The sequence below is a fragment of the Pyricularia grisea genome, assembly GCF_004355905.1.
Source record: "Pyricularia grisea strain NI907 chromosome V map unlocalized Pyricularia_grisea_NI907_Scaffold_6, whole genome shotgun sequence".
NCBI classification, from domain to species: domain Eukaryota; kingdom Fungi; phylum Ascomycota; class Sordariomycetes; order Magnaporthales; family Pyriculariaceae; genus Pyricularia; species Pyricularia grisea.
In genome coordinates this window covers 1973905-1991335 of record NW_022156719.1, presented here as the reverse complement: position 1 = coordinate 1991335, position 17431 = coordinate 1973905, and the positions used below count along the sequence as shown (strand labels likewise).

The following is a 17431-nucleotide window of genomic DNA, read 5'->3' as shown; positions in this document are numbered from 1 at the left end:
AGCAGCACTGCCGGCCAGAATTGGCCTTTTGTGTGCTTACCCACGCAAGACTGCCGCTAGCTTGCGAGGAATGGTAGGTTCTGAAAGAACCGGTCGTCAGATGTAACTACGGAAACGCTCAAGGTCAATTGTTATAACGGAATACTGGTGGTAGGCAAATCGGCTTCCCCCTAACAAGTAAGTAGATAGGTAGGTGAGCACGTAGGTAGGTGGGTACTCAGGTAAGGTAGGCACCTACCCAGTCAACAAGTGCACATGTAAATTATGTAGACCAAAACGAATGCCAAATAACGAAGGGAATCATGAGTCTTGTAGAACAGAGCCCTTTCCATATTGAGGGATATGTTTCTATTGTCCCGCCTACTTTGCCTGGTACCCAATAAACGTGGATATAAAAATGGAAGTCGAAAAAAGGGACGGAAAACAAGCCAAAATACTTGCACGAAGTCAACCCTCATTATCAAATGCAGTGTACAGTACAAGTTGCACTAGTGGAAGCCATCATCGTGACAAACTACTATGCCGCCTGGAACCCCGCCCCGAGAACCAGAGGGGAAAACAAGACAGGGGGACATCTTAGTTTAGTCCTGCCTTTGATACCCCGAATCTCCCGAATTATGTGTATCACCTTGCCCTTTTGAAGACCCCAAACTAAGGGTTCGCTGGAATCTGGTCGGTATAGTCCGATATCGCCACGAATGCGCCTGGTCCGCCGTCTTCCCTAATGTCTTCTAGGAGTACTGTCGTTTGAGCCCACAGGGTTTCAAGAGCCGCGCGCTCATGCTTGCCCAGAGATACTGACAAAAGATATTGTGTTAGACTCTTCAATGCACAAGTGTTTGGGCATAAGCCTGCAAGATCAAAACACGAAAGTCCCGCCCGTCGATCACTTACACAGAATGGCCGAGTTCAACTCCTCAGCGACTGCGACCCTGCCCTTCTTGTCAAGCAAGTGCGCCATTTCCTTAGACTGCAATGGGTCTTTGTATGCCACCAAGGCAAAAATCTCCTCTAGCGTCTTCTTGACCTCCCGCCTCGGATCATCCTTGAACTCCGCCTGCAGTTGTTGGCCATATGCGACAGTCTTTGGAACGCCGCTGGCATTGTCGGTACCGTCTTCACCGTCCATGTCTTCGTCCTCAGTTCCTAGGGCAGCCCCATCATCCATGTCCATATCCTGGTGATCAGAAACGCCGTTGCTGCTGCCGTTGCTGTATCTTTTCTCGGCCTCGAGTGTTTGCGTGGCCTCTTTCAAAACCATTTCAATAAACTTTCGGCACCTCAAGCGGAAGTACACATTCTCGTTCTCTGCGAGCACCTGAGGGTAATATTTTTTTGTGTACTTCAAGGCTTGGTCAATATCACCCTCTAATATCGCCTTTCGTATGCCTGTTGTTTTAGATCTCTGTTAGCACAAGAAGTCAGGTTCAACACTAAGCTTCCATGGGTTGGCCTACGTTGACGGTTTATTGCGTCTTCATCATCCGCAATATCCGTAATCTCAACAGTGTCTTCAGACTTGAGTGCAAGTGCGTTCTTTTCAGCGCGTGTCTCTTGGTTGAATGCGCGCGCACTCTCGATATACCCGTCATGCTGTAAAAACTGTATAACCAACTGCTGAATGAACTCGGTCTCTGCCATGCCTGAAATTTCTGCCGGTCTTTTAAGGTGTAAGTTGTCAGTACCACACCACATAAGGACGTGAAGCGGTTAGTATGGTAGACAAGATCAGGAAGACAAAAACTCACTTGGCAAGCTCGATTTCCTCTCTTATCCTCCTCCTTTCACTTTCCATCAACACATCGATCGCAAAGACAAATGGCGCTTGCCCAAAGTTTGTCCTGACGTGATCGCCTATCTTCCTGAGACCCACGACGGGGTACAGCTTGCCCTTGATCTCGCGGAACGCGGTCCCGAGATTTTGACCGTTTTTGGTAAAGAAGGCAGTTCCTGTTCTGAAATTGACTCCGCAGCCAATGACATCTCCGATGCCATATTTGGGGCCATAGTCCTTACCCACGTTTGACGTTGCGAAGGACCGGCCATCGTCTCCGTGGTAACCCCAAGACTCTGGTTCCCATCCTGGTGCTCTGGCCATTGATACGTGCTTTCCGGAAAAGCCCACTGCTATCGTGCACTCCTCCCTCTTGCTGGCTAATATTGTCACTTCATAATAGTAGATACCACACTCTGGTGGCATGTAGTGATCTGCTCTGATAACAAATGCCTCATGGTCACGTTCTCGATCTGGAGACACTCTGGGACCTGAGAGTTTGACTTCACAACCGTCCGCCACGACCTCAAGGTTGCCGTATTTGTCATTGCCATTCCATTCTGTGGGTAAGGGATTTATGCCATCTGTTTCTTCGGGCGCTACCGAAGGCCTCTCGGTGACGTTGTATGCAATGCCAAGGTGCGAAGGTGGTCTGCTCTTGTTAACTTGATCGCCGTGGTATACGCTGGGATCCCCCGGCGCACCGGGACCGAAACCGGTAACTCCAGGTCCACCCCTGCCGCCTGGTCTCAATATACTGCCGTTGGTGGTGCCTGGCACGGGACCGCCAGCATGCTTGGACATGACCGCATTGCTGGAGCCTTCCTTCAGGGCTGCCAGCTTGGCCTTGTGTGTCTCATCCAACCTCTTTGCGTATGTGGAACCCCGAAGATATGAGGGCGTGAAATGTCTCGCCGCTTCAACCTGGGCTTGCGGTCCAAGACCATCGTAAAGCGCGGGCCGGTATAGATGCTCGTATGCACGCGAGTGCGGTTGTAGCTGTGGGTTCCTGGCCTCCCAATATCTACTACTCCCAGATGCGGTTCCGATAGAGGCCGCATTAGGTCGCGGGGAGGACGACATCAAAGATCGCCGCTCCATGGCTGAGGCGCCGTGAGATTCCATTGGTGACCAGTCGGACTGGTTATTTCGGATGAACGCACCGCCTCCGTACTGACCACCCATGATATTGGGACCCGATGCCGTGCTGCCACCGTCTGGGATGGCTGGGGGGTAGAGATGCGCGAAACCACTGAGCGGTGGCAGAGCTCTAGGTCCTGGTCCTGGTAGTCCGCTTCCGGATGAGAATGGCCCAGGCCGCATTGGACTGCCAAAATGTAGAGGATGGTCTGCAGGAAAGCCTGGACTTGACCCTTGACCAGGGCCACTGCCCCCGCGGTTGTATGGGCTTGACATGGCGAATGTGTAGGTTATAGGGCTATCCGACCAAAGGAGCTATCGAAGATACTTGCAGGTCTATCCGGATTAAAAAAGTGCCGGCTCGGCGGGCTCGGGGCACTTGAGGTTCGCTATCGAGAGTGAAAGCCGAAAACGAGGTCGTCTAGAGTATTGTCCGCGTCGTCCGCTGTACGTCTCTTCGGACCCCCTCGAGGGACGCTTCCAGCATCGACCGGCTTGTCAATACCTGAATGTATTAAGACGGATGGCTGAACATGAGAAATGCCGATACTGTAGAGCTGCTCGGAGAGGTGCTGTAAAATCACAAGCTGTTTGTCTGCACCGGGCGTTGAGTTTATTTGTTCTGTGGTGATGCCGTCCAACAAGGTGCAGGGGAGATAAGGCCTGATGTGGTGAAGTCAGAGTGGAGCGAGACGACGCTCGACAGGCGCTGCAGGATCGTGGTAGGTTCCGGTCTACGGTAGGCGGGAAACAGCTCCCCTGTCGCGCTGTGCTTGTGACATGGACCAACTTGGCAACCACGCAATCATGGGTCTCGATTCGTTTCAAGGGAAGAGGAGAAGATGAAGACCCATTACACCTTCAAAATAATCTAGAAATAATACAAGATCCGCTTGCTAAGTATCCCGAGAACAACGCGGGGTATTTGTCTTAATAGCTGCTACTAGAAGCTCGCACCAGACTTCTCAGAAACTTGAGTTGAACCTCTCTGCAGACAGCTGTCGGTCCCACGATTGGCGTTGGCCACCGCCAGCAGCTGGCACCCGGACCTTGCGGACAGCACGTGCCACAATCACTTCACAACTGCTGTCGAATGTCGTCAATGGCAGTCAGTGCACAGACGAGACGCCCGTTCCTTCTATCCTTCGGAGAATGGCCCTTTTTTTTTTTTTTTTTTTTTTTTTTTTTTCCCTAGTCAAGCCTGTTGGTCTGCAGGCATTAATGAATTACTCTCACTGCACCCAAATACTTTGGATGCATTCGAATGTGAAATTTCATCTGCAGGCGTGCAGAGAGCACAGACGTCACCGCGCCAGGAGGGATAGGGGCGCTGAAAACTCATACACTATGAGAATTCGACTGACTATATGAGACGTTACTAAGTTCTACCTACCTAGCTTGCAAATCACCCAGCTGGGAGACTTGTGAAGAGGGGATCCGGAGTGATCGCCAGGTCTCAAGGCTCCCAATCCAGCGCGCGGGGCAAACTGGTTTCAAGGTATTTCAGTCAACCTTGAGGTGGGATGCAATCTCCCAACCTGCCCTGTTTTCTGTTGCAAGCGTAGCTCAGAAAGAGAAAAAGAAAAGCATCTAGGTAGCAGCTAGCCCCCACTTCATGGCCTGCCACTACGGAGTATCGGCCCATCTCTTTCCCCCCAAGTGTTGAATCATCACAGCTTCTTCCCCCGCGTTACCCGAGAAGCTTTTCTTTGCTATTACGATTGACACCGACCGCAGCATATATTCTAATCTTGCTTGAGGATATGTAAGCATCAAGTGCACATGTAATACTTCCACTCATTAGATTAGAAATACACCACTTATTGACCTGCCATTCGCCTACACTCCCTAATGGTCGAAGGATTTTCCCATGAGTGATTGTCTCAGTGCTCATTCGCCCTTTTCCGTCGCGAGAAGAAGCAAGCTTCACCCAGCGCCACACTGCTAATTAATTCCTCGCTGGATCGGCATATCAACCGGCAATGTTTGTGAATCCAGTGGGTTGACTCTAACCTTGCTGCATCTGGCCATCGGCAGAACAAATTGGTGTTGTCTCGTTATCGTACTCTCCTGCAATCGACAACAACACAAGTTCTCTACAGAATTCCATGCCTCATTCCTGGATGGATAAAAATGAAGTGGCGTGTTTGACAACTAAAAAATTGCTTCCAGGTGAATAGGTGGTATAAGTCACAAGTTAGAGGCAATCCTGACCTGACAGGGTCTTCCAGTGCCCGGTTATACCGAACGCGTTGTCCTGAGCCATGCCTAACCGGCGCTGGCCCTTTTTTTTTTTTGTGGTCAGATATTTACGGCTAACTGCAGTCGTCCGATGAGAAATGTACCTCTAGACAATTTGGCCATGAGCCTTTGGGATGTAGCCTAAAAGAAAATATAATAACGCCCGGGTAACACAGTCGAGCCAGGAAGAACATTAAATAGCCCGGCAAGTGCTTATGTCTTTCTTTTATTCGTGGTATTATACATGTCTCCAGCTACAGTAGGCAGCGAGCAAGGCAAGACGAAATCAGTTCCAAACGCCTCAAAACTCCATATCTAGTAACGCTGAACCGTTACTTTTCTGAACGCCGACCATGGCGTCTATCCAGTGTGCGTGAACATTAAAGCAAAAGAGATAAAGCCCACAAGAGCTGATGATGTTACATCTAAAGGTATGTGTGCCAAGGTTTGAAGCAAATAGTGTCCTCCAAAGACATAATTAATTGGCGGCGATGGGTTGAGGAGCTGGAGAATTATCCTCAAGACTAGGTGCGTTTTGCATCTCGACGTCACCTCCGCTGTTGCTGTTGGCCTTGTCGCTGTTTGATACTCCGTTCTCTTCCTTAAGGGCGGTTGTGCCATTAGTTGCAGAGTCGGGTGTAGGTTCAGCACCATTCTCCTTGTTGCTGCCATTGCCGCCGGTAGAGGCTGGGGCGGAGTCCGTTTGTGGTTCAGGGTTCGAGGTAGCCTCTTCAGGTTTGGGTCTGGGTGGTGCAGTCCAACGAGGCAGAGCCCATGTAACACCGGTAAAACTCTTGAGCTGAAAACCACCTTTGCTCCACTTCCGACATGGCTTGCCAGAGCGATCAAGAGCGCGCAGCCCGGCGTTTATGGCACCCTGGTTTGCTTTGGGTCCGAGTTTGTGTCCTAGTCCACCAGCTCGGCCGGGTTCGAGCGAACCGTCGTCACTGTAAAAGGCATATCAGCTTTTGCTCACTCTGATGAACTGAACGGACGCAAGTACTTACAGTCTGGCCTTCTTCTTGGGTCCCGGCTTGCCCCTAATCTTGACAGGGACGTCGACACCATTGCCATTGGCCCTCTTGCCCTTCTTCTTAGGAGCTTCGGTTGGTGGGCCCATGACTGAAGTTGGTACTGGTGTGGAGGAGCCGTTTGCATTGGGGGTATCTGGTGCAGAGCCAGGCGCGATTTCTGTTGGCGCGACAGCATCTGTGGTTGACGGGGCCGGGGAGTCTTTGGCTGGTGTCTCTTCCTTGACTGACGGGGGTGCTGATGGTGTTGGCTCGAGGATGGCACGGAGCCTTTCTGCAGGGACGGTTAATGTAACCAATCCAGGCCTGGTCGGCTCTGAGACCTTGTCAGATTTGCGTCGTTCTTTTCCAGCCGCCGAGGCCGCAGTCTTATTTGATGGGGCCATGACGGCTTTGTCAATGAATGATGCTTGAATGTCGTTGGATCTGGGAGGCAGAGCGATCGATTGTCGACGATGATGTTGATGGTTGCACTACTCCAGTCCGAGAAAGAAAGAAAAAAAAAAAAGTTGCACGTCGGCAGCAAGGTTCAGTTTTGTGACGGTTTTGTCAGGCCGCACGGGTGACAAAGTCTGAAAGGTCGTGTTGATGACAACAATGGGTGGGATGATGACTTGTCAGGCGCTCAAGTGACTTTTGGCGTCAGTTGTAGGCTCCGCAAACAAAAGTTGGCGGCAGGAAACCTGTAATACTGTGTTGCGTCGTCAAGGCGGGTTTGGAAAATTCAGTTGGGGGCGATGCGGTGGTGATGATGATGGCGTTGGTGGTGAGGATGGTGATGGTAGTGATGGGACAAGAAAATGGGAAACATGTTGTGGGATGGCAAGGGGGGAGATTGGTTTTATTTGTGTGGGATGAGGCATTCTCAAAGCTTGGGCGTCCATTGCTGGCACATGGGGTTTTGGCAGCATCGATTGTCGACGTCTCCTGGAAAACGGCGCGCGATCAATCGAGTGGAAGCTTGCCCAATGCGAGCGAGCGGATGTTGAGCTGGAACAGTGCTAGCTGCCTGAGGCAAATAGCATAGGTACCTCAGAGTCGCGCCAAACTCAAAGTAACACGCGTGGAAATTTGTTTTCGAGTGGACCATCTCATCAATCTTCGACAGATGCACGTGACTGAGCGCGTGATGATACGCGAAATATTTGGTGATAAGGGGAACTGTCAAAGGTCGCCGATATTCGGACCATTATCGTGAATAGAGACAAAGAGCCGGGTAAGGCGATGAGCTTCAGTAAAGAACCCCTGACAAGCTGCATCGGAATAGGTTGAAGTACTTGCGCTTTCACAAGCAAAATATCACAGGTTCAACCGTCTATATGGTGCACTACTATATTAAGGTAGGCAACAGGCTCGAGCTTTTTCTGGCCCAGGTATTGAATGAAACTTTTCGCAAAACAAGTCTGCTACTGCTTCGTCACCTTGATGTGGCCTTGTCACTATAATCAAGACAATCGCGTTCAAGTTGGAAAGCGCTCGAGTTAACACTCTCATGCTCTGTGCGTTCCTGGAGAAAGATGCATTTTTGTTCCTGGTATCAGTCGCAAAATGTATCGTAGTCGGTTTGAGCCCTTCATTAGGCATTTGAGTGACGATTTGCGAACTGTGTAGAGTTCTGAATCGTGAATTGCGGGAAGGAATTGTGGGTGGAAATTTGGTACATGTACCTATACAGTGTATGATGATCTCATGGTCCGGCAGTCGAACTCATAAGTGGGGGTGAAGCGAGAGTATACCATACCCTCCGGATAAATCCAAACGAACGCAAACAAACGCGAGCGGAAACCTCTGTGCAACCCGGGAATTAAATTTATTATAAATGACATATGATCAGAGACAATAGAGAAATGAGGACGAAGGCAACGAATGTGGAAGTAATCTGTAGAAGGCTGCACAGAAGAAACAGGATGCTTTGGCGGAGGTACTGTCTGTTGGGGCAATAACACTTCAGTTGACAGCTTTGGCGAATGTTGGTCTACTAGCCTTGCCAGGTTTACCTACAACTAATTATTTACCTAGGTCGGTTCCAAGGTTTTACATTCTGGCCACGTAGATAAGGGTCCTACTTACCGTCCTAGCTACCTGCCTAAGAAAGTGATAGGTTCACCGCGGTTTGTGTGGGCAATGCCCTTGAAATATTAGATCTGACAGGAGGCTAGTAGAAACATGTCCTAGTAATCCCAACAAGGCTAATGCTAACATGTATCCCCACCATGGTTACCTACCTAGTAATACGGAGAGTATTGAAAGAAGCCAAACAATCCGCAATCGCTCATTAATGCTAGATTGATTGTGTCGAATCGAGTCAGTGGTCGTCTTGTGGACCTCTGGAACGGTTCTAGTCAGTCAACTGTCACCATCCACACGTAAATAGCCCCATGGACCCGATTCTTTCCTTGGGATGCTGCAGCATGGCCATAGCTACCATGAAATGAAAACCACATCGAGGCATACCGCAACGATTTTTTTTTTTTGCGCACGCTATATATTAATCCCGATTTGAATACAGACTAGTTTTGGCGTTCGCGTCACTGCCTTACTGGGGGAAGCCTGCTAGGCTGTTGCACCTACCTCAACATCGCACAGGCCAATTGGATCGCGCCAAGATAAGCAGACCCCATGCGAGACTCATGTGGGAGGGTCCGGGGTATAGAGTGTGGGGAATCAGATTACGTAAACTCGACCGGCGCAAGTGTTTCCGCTGCAAACACCAAACATTCTCGAACTAGAGAACGATCTGAGGAAAATTTACGAGGAAGACTAGGTCTAGCTTTTGTAGCAAGCTAGAAGTCATATGAGCATGCTCAGACCGCCGTTACCGAGTATAGCCGCGTAGGAAATATCGAGCCCCTTATCACTTATCAGGGGCTTATATTCTCTGGTAGGGGGAAAAGTTCGTTAGACAGTTTTTCGCAACTGGCTTCTTGAGAACTATGCTTTGAGAAATATTACAGTAAATGCTAGTGCCAACAATGGTAGTATACGAGCAAGAATATCCCCCAATTCTTTGGGCCGCAATCATCTTGGTCATGTGGGCAAGATACAGACTTCGAGATAAGTTTGCATGACAAACAGAAACACAGAGCTCCTACGGTAAGATTCCGGCCTAATGGCCGGAATCATCGCCGCATGTGTTTTTAAAAGCGGCGCGCCGCCGCCGGTGTTGGAGTTTTGACCTGACAGACAAGCACAGAACATTCAACACCACCGATCACGTGCACACCACCACCTCCCTACACATTCTGCCACTCTCATCCTGCCTCATTTATTACCTTCCTCACATTCTTAGGCCCGATCTCACTTATCCAGTGTACCCTCACTCTTCACAATGGGTTCTCTCGAAGGCCTTGCCCCTGCACCAGACTTCTTCGTCCTCGACGATGCCAGGCCGGAGGACAAGTCCCTCCAGGCCTTTATGGTGTCCAAGAGCCGAGGATTCCTTCCCAGAATGGACCCAGTCGTCACCCTGCCCTCTGAGTTCGACCCCCTTGAGTCCATCCTCAATCGCATGCCCGTCAAGACATTGTCAGGGGAACCAGGTCTCCTTGCTGATGGCAAGCTCGGCGATGTTGTCAAGGCAGAGCTGCCTGACCTCACCGATGCCATGGACAAGTACAAGGATAACCTGCCCCTGATGAATGCTTTGTACCGCGACTATTCCTTCCTTGCCTCAGCGTACCTCCTTGAGCCATGCCATCAGCGCTTCATCAAGGGTGAGGAGTATGGCCTCGGACGGGACGTCTTGCCAGCCAACATTGCTCGTCCTATTGCTCGTTGTGCTGAACTGTAAGTCTACCTTATATAATATAGTTATGATGACATACCTTAATGTCGGTCTATCATACCACTCATACCAACCCTAACCCTTAACCATCATATAGTACTGGCTTCAAGCCTTTCATGGAGTACGCCGGGTCATATGCTCTTTACAACTACAAGTTGGTTGAGCCTGCTAAGGGTCTCGAGTATGACAACTTGAGGTTGATCCGAGCCTTCGAGCATGGCCTCGACCCCTTGTCCTCGGAGGCGGGTTTTGTCCTTGTCCACATCGGTAAGCCAAACTGACCCCTATTCACCCCCCTGAAGAAAAGAAAAAAAAAAGAAAAAAAGACGGACAGACATAGGCAAATAGGCTTTGCTAACTTATTCATCAATGGCAGACATGGTACGCAACTCAGGCCCGCTTGTCACGGGTGTTGTGGAGGCTCTTGATGCCTGCAAAGTCGCCGCTCCCGGAACCTCCAAGGAGCGCCGCGAAAAGGTCAACAGCGGCTTGGCCAAGATTCTCGAGGCCATGAAGAAGATTAACGAGGTCATGGAAACCATGTGGCAAAAGTCCAAGCCCCGCAGCTATACCTCCTTCCGTACTTTCATCTTCGGCATCACCTCGCAGAGCATGTTCCCCAACGGAGTCGAGTATGAGGGCGTCAGCAACGGCGAGCGCTGGGATTTCCGCGGCGAGTCGGGGGCTAACGACTCGATAATTCCTACCGCCGACAACTTTTTTTGCGTAGCCATGCCCACGACGCCGTTGACCGAGATCCTGAAAGACTTTAGGCAATACAGGCCCAGCAACCACCGCCAGTGGCTGGAATGGGTTAAGAACAGCTCCGCCTCTTGCGGCTTGAAGCAGTTCGCTCTTGGCTTGGACAAGGCCGATGATGACACTGACGAGGCAGCGCTTCTGCAGTCCCGGGCATTGTGGATTCAGTGCTTGGACAGAATTCGCGAGTTCAGATGGCGGCACTGGTAAGCCTATTTGACCTTGAAAATGGCTGAGAACCAAACTAACTCGACTTAAAACTTTCCAGGTGCTTTACGAGGGAGTTCATCCTGAAGCAGACCAGCCACCCCACGGCCACCGGTGGTAGCCCCATTGTTACATGGCTGCCCAACCAGCTGACTGCTGTTCTCAACGAAATGGCCAACGTCTATGAAATCTCGACGAAGAACGGCGAGAAGCTGGGTGAGGTGGTCGAGGACATCATGGACCTGGCCACCCGCCAGAGGGAGACTTTGGCCAAGGAGGTTGCCAAGTACTGCCAGGAGCGTGGCGTTGACCCTGCCAAGCAAGGCCTGCGTGTTTAGAACAAGAATTACGAGCAAAATGAAGATGACAAAACGAAGAGAATACCCGGGTTCGAAGTAAGATGAGTTGACAAGGGAGGGCTTGCAGGAGGTCGCGCAGTATATAGTAAACTTGATTTTTGGGTCTTAGTAAATAAAAGCGTTTGGAAAGCAATTGCGATAATCCCAGAATCCGAGTCTGAAGCCCCGAATCTTGCACATTGTCATTAATTACTCTAGTCTAGTGACAAAGGGGAAAAGGTCAGCATTACGGGTAGTGAATGCTACGTCACGTGATAGATACCACCCTCGTCGCAAACCCACCCGAATACCTTACGCAGCTGCCTGCCCAATTTGTCCGCCTTCCCCAAGCTGATGCGGCAATTCTGCCAGGATGCGATCTCACCTGCAGCTCACGCCCAAGGCAGGCGAACCATTCTTCTTCGTTCTCCCCATGAGGTGGCGAAACCTATTTGCGTCAAAAGCACAATTTAGATCGATATTTTTCAATCGCTGCCGACCAGAATATGTATGACACGACAAGTGACTTTTGGCGCAGCTGTCGAAACCTGTGAGGGAGCGAAAGTATGCGCTGCCCCTCCATGTCTACAGCTGTCAACAGTCAAGCCACACCTTCACCGGTGGGAAGGGAGCCATATCCGTGGATCAAAATAGCAGCACCGAATAGATGCCGCCGACTACCACCCACACCCTTACCGACCCCTGCTACACTACATTGCATGTCAGCGACAAGTGGCGTGTACTTGGTCTAGTGACGGAGGAGCGGCTCTTGTGTCTTGTTCCCTCTCTCTCATTTTCTGTTTACATATCACGAGAGCTGTCTCGCTCACTTTTAGGGTCTTTTCGTGAGCCTTTTACGTCCCAAAGAAATCCTCATTGCTCGTCTGCAAACAGGAGAAATTGGCTACCGTCATGTTTTGGTTACTTGGTAGTACCAGGGTTTGACAGTTAGTTACTGCTGCAATGGTGGTGCTGCATGGTATATCTTCTGTAGTTGGTGTGTGGGTGATTATTACCTCGCATCCTCCTTGCAGATCGATCCATGGAAACTCCTATGCAACTAGCTGCTGTTTGCAGCCTCTCCCGTTCCTTTCAGTTTAATGGGTGTAGGTTCTATTATATTGCCTGTTGCCGCTCGTTTCTCCTTTTAATCTGGCGGTTCGCAGTTCTGTGCTACGTACCCATTTTCCCTGTGTTTTATTGCCGTATTGGACAGCGCAATTTCAGTCCATCCCCGCGCTGTCATGATGCTCCGATGGGTTTATCCTAGATTCTCGCGCACAATCTGATCTGTTCATGTCCATTGGGTGCCTCATAACTGTATCGTCATAATCTTACCATGCGCCTCATTGCCCAGGCGATCGTACTGGGGCTGCTGGTGGTGCCACTTCTTTGCAGCGTTATTCAGGCGCAGGATGGCCTTCAAGGCATGGCAGTCGACGATGGCTTTGCGCCGCAATGGTATCCTGCCGAGGGGATCTACAAGCGTCAGAACAACGTGCCCAATTGCGGTCGAACTTCACATTCGTGTAAGTTTACAGTGTCTGTTAGTCGGGCAAGGAATCAATCTTGCGAGCAAATCGCATTAATTTGCATAGCTGACATGTGTATCCCCTTTCATCCATATAGGCCTGGACGTGAACGGTACCGTTTGTTGCGCAAACCACCAATACTGCATTGTAAACCACCTTGGAAACACAAGGTGTTGCCCACTGGGGAACTCGTGCAGGCAGGAAACGGATTGCGGATTCGACACCTATGAGTGCAATGCCACGACAACCAGAACGACAGGCACTGTCACGTCAACGTCTACATATTCTGCGTGCTGCCCAAGGGGATGTTCGACCAGCTCTTTCCGATGCCCCCAGGAAATGGGTAATGGCTGCTGCGCGTATGGCGAACTTTGCGCAACATCGGCCTGCTTAAAGTTCCCAACCTCTGTCTCCAACGGCTTCGTCCCACAGGCCACAACCGAATGCTCCAGCAACCAGGTCTCGTGCCCGAGCTCCTTTGGAGGCGGCTGCTGCGAGCGCGGGCGGACCTGCACAGTCGTCGATAGCAATGCCTTGTGTGGAGTCGCCCCGCCAAATATCACCCCGACGGACGCGCCGAGTCCCTCCCCCGAGCTGGCCGAGGGCGGAGGCATGAGCACGGCAGAAAAGACAGGGATAGCGGTCGGGGTGGTAATCGGAGCGGCAATCATAATCGGCGTCATCACCTGGATGTGCATCCGCAAGCGTAGGCGCGGGACCACCGTCACCCAAACCATGAGCCAGACCGCCACCAGCCGGCGCTCGGGCCGCAACTCGATCCCGCTCATCATCGGCGGCGGCGGCCACGGGCAGCACAGCATCACAGGCGCCGGGAGCGACCGCGGCGCCATGTCCGTCTCGGCGTCAGAGGGTGGCGGTCGGGGCATCGGGTCGACGGCCGACTACTTTGGCCCGGACGCCGTTATGGGACCGTACACGGATACCGACGTCGGCAGCCTGCAGACGCGGCGCACCACGCCCGGTCACGACAGAGGGGTTCCGCTCGACCCCATGAGCCCCAGCCACATCGTCGCGCCGGTCGAGCTTGATCCCGATAGTAACCGGAGCAGAAGCGCGAGTGCCAGCAACTTGTCGGGCATGTCCCCGGGGTCGCGACAGTCATACCTGGATGCGAGGAGCCAGCTGCACCTCACGACGCCTCCGATAGCCGAATCAACTGAGGGAAGGTATGAATTGTATGGCTCTACGCATGGGCCTGCCCAGCTTGGACCTGATGGTCCCCCACAGGAGACGCCTTACGAAGCCTACCTGACGCCACTGGAAACCCCGGGCAACTACGCGGGACAGGGCCCGCTTGAGCATCAACAGGGAGGTCAGAGACAAGAGAAGGGCCAAGGCCAATTTCCATAGAGATGTGATGTGATATTTGGGTGGTTATCTACCATCCCCTAGTTAGTGGTAAGCGCAGTCCTTCTATCTAATTAAAACGAGTTTAATTCCAACGCACTGCCTATCCAGCTCTATAAAACAACCCAATGTTGGTCAGGCAAAACTTGTCAAGACAAGGAAAAAAACAACAAACACTTGAAGCGCATGCAAAAAAAACCAAAAGAAATGTAGAGACGACCAGGCTCAATCCCAAGGTTCCGGAAAATCCCAGGAGAGCAAGATCGTAAAGCGTAGAGAAAACAAAGAACATGTAAACTGATCCCCATGGTAAAATAAGACTCCAAGCAGTGAGGATGAAACCGGTTTTTGAAATCACAACTCCGACCCCGATATGATAATGACGCAGACAAAAAAAAAAAGCCGATTGAAAGATACGAGAAACGCAGACGTAGTGGAGCTTGTTGTATGGATAGCAAATGGTTGCAGATGATCAAGGTGTTGGGTAAGGCTGGTTCACCCAGCCGACTCGGAAGCCGGCAAGTAATTCGAGAGGTTAATGGCAGGGGCTGCTGCCATATCTGTTTGCTGCTTTGCCTGCAAGCCCATTGCGTTTAGCAAATGACGCCAAACGGCGTGCAGCTCCGCAGGTCCCTGACCAGGTCCCCGACGTTGCTAAGGTGGCGCGCCAGCAGCGCCTGCTTCTCCTCGGTCGACAGGATGGTGCCACTGCCACTGTCTGCGCGGCTCCTCCTCTCGGGCGTGCCATCTCCGCTAAAGGCCTTGGCCAGCTTGCTAGGACTCCGCTGCAGCAGTGCGGGGACTGATGGGCGCTCGCGGAGCTCGGCGCGAGGGATAGACGCCGTCTCGGGCATGAGATAGAAGTAGAGGAACTCCATGAGCTTGACCTTCAGGTCTCGGCTGGTGGCGCGGGACTTGAACAGAGACGTGACAGTCAGGAGGCCGTCGAGGCGCTCAAAGGTGCGAGTGTTCTGGGGCGTGTCGATCAGGGCCGTGACGAGGACGAGGACGGCAGCCTTTTGAATGGCGGGGCAGTTGCAGGGCTCTAGGAGGTCGAGGAGCAGCTGAAGGGTGAGGAATGTTAGTCGGCCTGTCTCGGTGTATATTTTTGTGCCTGCATAGATATGTCATCAGAAAGACCCCCGCACTCACATTCATACTGGGATCCCGCATAAAGAGGATCTTGCTGGGTGGGTGCAACAGCAGAAGGCCCTGCATGAGCTCCAGCGCGCTGACGATGAGCATATCATTCTCGCCCTCGGCGCCCCGAGAAAGCAGGTTGTTCAGAGTGTCGATCAGCCTGGAAATGATGTTCCACTCAAAGCTGTCCTGTAGCCGGAAGAATGCGCGGAAAGCAGGGTCCTCAGCCAGCTCCGCAAGTGTCCTCCGAGGTGCAGGCTGGTCTGGAGAGCCCGAAGACTGATTTGCTGCCGGTCTTGTGCTGAAAACATCTGACTCTTTGGTAACCGGTGGGGCAAGACATATCGGAGCGAGAAGACCTTCGACTTGTCTCAGTCCTCTTCTGACCTTGGCGCCGTCGTATGACGCCAAGTTGTCGAATGCATGATTTAATAGTTTGTCCATAGCGAATATTTGTGTGAGCTATCGGGAGATAGGAGAGAGAGAAAAAAAAGAGAGGATCCAAGGACGATGAGACGCCCTATATCGTTGCGCTGACGGCGGATGGAAAGTGAGTAAAATAGGGTTCAAGCTACGGGCATTCCCAGGAGAGACGTCTCGCAGTGTCTTGTTGTTCTGGTAACGTCAACGGGCCGAAGAAAACAACGAAACAAAGATAAAAGGAGCAGAAAAGAAATGGTTTGTAAGACTGAAGGAAATAGCGGGAGGCGTTGTGGGTTCGGGCTTTCTTTGTTTACTGGAAATCAAGATTTGGCCTGTCGAAAATGAGCGATTGGATGCCAATTAAATACAACTGAAATAAGAAAATAAAGAAAAAGTACAAGGCCAGAGGTAGGCAAGAAACGAAATAGATGATCAAAAGGTGAAAGCACACACAAGAAAAACAAGAGGGAAACGGAAACGTATCAATGGGCTCAGGCTGGTGTTTGATTGATTTCATGCCTTTGCCATTTCGCTGCTACCGTTTGGAGCAATGTTTGGTTTGCGAAAAATCGATTAATGCCATGGCAACCGGCTTCTACGTAGTAGCTGGGGAGGTCCAAAAGGGTTAGGGGTCAAACACAAGTACATGCTCAAGATACCATAGTAGCAAGAGTCAGGGAGCAAGGGTCCAAACCCCTACCCCGGCTTGCCAAAGTGCGGGGGTTGTTCGTTTGTTACGGCTTTTGGGCAGAAGAACCGAATCAAGCAACATGGATGCACCAAACCAAAACACGGGAATTTGGAATGGATCTGGAAGTTTTGGGCTTAGTCGCGCGCATGCTCTCCCCTCCTCTGTTACAGAAACTTTGTCCATGTGCTATCTATCAGATGGAATCTGATCGTTCTTGCACGAGCCACCCTGATTATTTCGATCACTGCGATTTATCATTTTGAGTTTCTTGCTAACGTTGCATACCGTAGTATGCTGTACGGAGTAAGTATTCGTAAGTTTGAATGGCTAGTCAGATCTGGACAGGCCCATCAACTTGCTTTACTGGATGGTATGTACAGTAGTGAGTCTAAAATTGTACATGCCCGAAATTCCAGTTTAGACTATACGAGTTCCTACCTGGCTGGATATAAGTACCATGACTAGGAGTTTTGGGCAAAAGGGACCGGAACCTATTCAGTATCCAATGTTCGCATACGAAGTAGTTGGATGGCATCGTAATCGTTTTTTCGAGCCTGTGGTCAAACGGCCAAACAACAACCTCTGGCGATTCGCCACACTTACAGTACCAGCCATAACATCCAGCGGGCCGAGTCAGGCAAACCCCCGCCTGGCCCTACAGAGACAAAACCCCGCCGTGAACTCCATGGGTACCACTGTTTAGAGCGAATCGCCCATCTTGTCGCTCGTGATCCCCTCCTTGATCATGCATCCGTTTGTGCCTACGTCACAATTGGGTGTCATCAGGCAATCAGCCTTTGATGGTTCCTGAAGCCGAGGGAGCCGCATATTTATACCAGGCAACAGCCAGAAACCGCCAAGTGAGGATCTCTTATTGGCAGTCTCGTCTTGGTTCTTGTGATCTTCCGTCTGCCTTGTGTACCATACCTAGGTACCTTGGATATCTATTTGACATGTGTTAATTCTCCACTCGGAAAACCCGCGTTTGGAACATTTGACGATT

The 17431-nt window shown here is 51.1% G+C and overlaps 6 protein-coding genes across 6 annotated transcripts; 2 read left to right on the top strand and 4 right to left on the bottom strand.

Annotated features, from left to right (window-relative positions):
* Positions 1-319: 319 nt before the first annotated feature.
* On the bottom strand, positions 320-3771 carry PgNI_08553 (uncharacterized protein). The gene is made up of 4 exons (XM_031128549.1): positions 1749-3771; positions 1458-1660; positions 895-1389; positions 320-797 (listed from the first exon to the last, which is right to left on the bottom strand). The coding sequence occupies exons 1-4, from the start codon at positions 3188-3190 to the stop codon at positions 652-654; spliced, it is 2286 nt and encodes a 761-aa protein (XP_030978671.1). The 5' UTR covers positions 3191-3771; the 3' UTR covers positions 320-651.
* Positions 3772-5316: 1545 nt separating this feature from the next.
* PgNI_08552 (uncharacterized protein) lies at positions 5317-7031 on the bottom strand. The gene is made up of 2 exons (XM_031128548.1): positions 6163-7031; positions 5317-6102 (listed from the first exon to the last, which is right to left on the bottom strand). Exons 1-2 carry the CDS (start codon positions 6570-6572, stop codon positions 5634-5636), a joined length of 879 nt encoding a protein of 292 aa, XP_030978672.1. The 5' UTR covers positions 6573-7031; the 3' UTR covers positions 5317-5633.
* A 2078-nt stretch (positions 7032-9109) lies between these two features.
* On the top strand, positions 9110-11482 carry PgNI_08551 (uncharacterized protein). The gene is made up of 4 exons (XM_031128547.1): positions 9110-9972; positions 10068-10237; positions 10347-10935; positions 10998-11482. The coding sequence occupies exons 1-4, from the start codon at positions 9515-9517 to the stop codon at positions 11272-11274; spliced, it is 1494 nt and encodes a 497-aa protein (XP_030978669.1). The 5' UTR covers positions 9110-9514; the 3' UTR covers positions 11275-11482.
* Positions 10255-11482, bottom strand: PgNI_08550 (uncharacterized protein). Its single transcript, XM_031128546.1, has 2 exons — positions 10979-11482; positions 10255-10899 (listed from the first exon to the last, which is right to left on the bottom strand). Exons 1-2 carry the CDS (start codon positions 11061-11063, stop codon positions 10361-10363), a joined length of 624 nt encoding a protein of 207 aa, XP_030978670.1. The 5' UTR covers positions 11064-11482; the 3' UTR covers positions 10255-10360.
* Positions 11483-12613: 1131 nt separating this feature from the next.
* On the top strand, positions 12614-14177 carry PgNI_08549 (uncharacterized protein; the record flags this gene model as incomplete). Its single annotated transcript, XM_031128545.1, has 2 exons — positions 12614-12803; positions 12904-14177. 2 exons carry the CDS (start codon positions 12614-12616, stop codon positions 14175-14177), a joined length of 1464 nt encoding a protein of 487 aa, XP_030979228.1.
* Positions 14178-14767: 590 nt separating this feature from the next.
* On the bottom strand, positions 14768-15758 carry PgNI_08548 (uncharacterized protein; the record flags this gene model as incomplete). The annotated part of the gene is made up of 2 exons (XM_031128544.1): positions 14768-15238; positions 15327-15758. The coding sequence occupies 2 exons, from the start codon at positions 15756-15758 to the stop codon at positions 14768-14770; spliced, it is 903 nt and encodes a 300-aa protein (XP_030979227.1).
* Positions 15759-17431: the final 1673 nt, after the last annotated feature.

Bases quoted from the DNA above. Each gene is read 5' to 3' on its own strand.
- PgNI_08553 (XM_031128549.1), bottom strand. From the start codon at position 3,190: ATGTCAAGCCCATACAACCGCGGGGGCAGTGGCCCTGGTCAAGGGTCA. The intron at 1,390-1,457 runs GTAGGCCAACCC...CTAAAACAACAG, and splicing joins AGACGCAATAAACCGTCAAC to GCATACGAAAGGCGATATTA. The intron at 798-894 runs GTAAGTGATCGA...ATCTTTTGTCAG, and splicing joins GTTGAACTCGGCCATTCTGT to TATCTCTGGGCAAGCATGAG.
- PgNI_08552 (XM_031128548.1), bottom strand. From the start codon at position 6,572: ATGGCCCCATCAAATAAGACTGCGGCCTCGGCGGCTGGAAAAGAACGA. The intron at 6,103-6,162 runs GTAAGTACTTGC...TGCCTTTTACAG, and splicing joins CCCAAGAAGAAGGCCAGACT to TGACGACGGTTCGCTCGAAC.
- PgNI_08551 (XM_031128547.1), top strand. From the start codon at position 9,515: ATGGGTTCTCTCGAAGGCCTTGCCCCTGCACCAGACTTCTTCGTCCTC. The intron at 10,238-10,346 runs GTAAGCCAAACT...CATCAATGGCAG, and splicing joins TTTTGTCCTTGTCCACATCG to ACATGGTACGCAACTCAGGC. The intron at 10,936-10,997 runs GTAAGCCTATTT...AAAACTTTCCAG, and splicing joins GAGTTCAGATGGCGGCACTG to GTGCTTTACGAGGGAGTTCA.
- PgNI_08550 (XM_031128546.1), bottom strand. From the start codon at position 11,063: ATGGGGCTACCACCGGTGGCCGTGGGGTGGCTGGTCTGCTTCAGGATG. The intron at 10,900-10,978 runs GTTAGTTTGGTT...ATTCTGTCCAAG, and splicing joins CCTGGAAAGTTTTAAGTCGA to CACTGAATCCACAATGCCCG.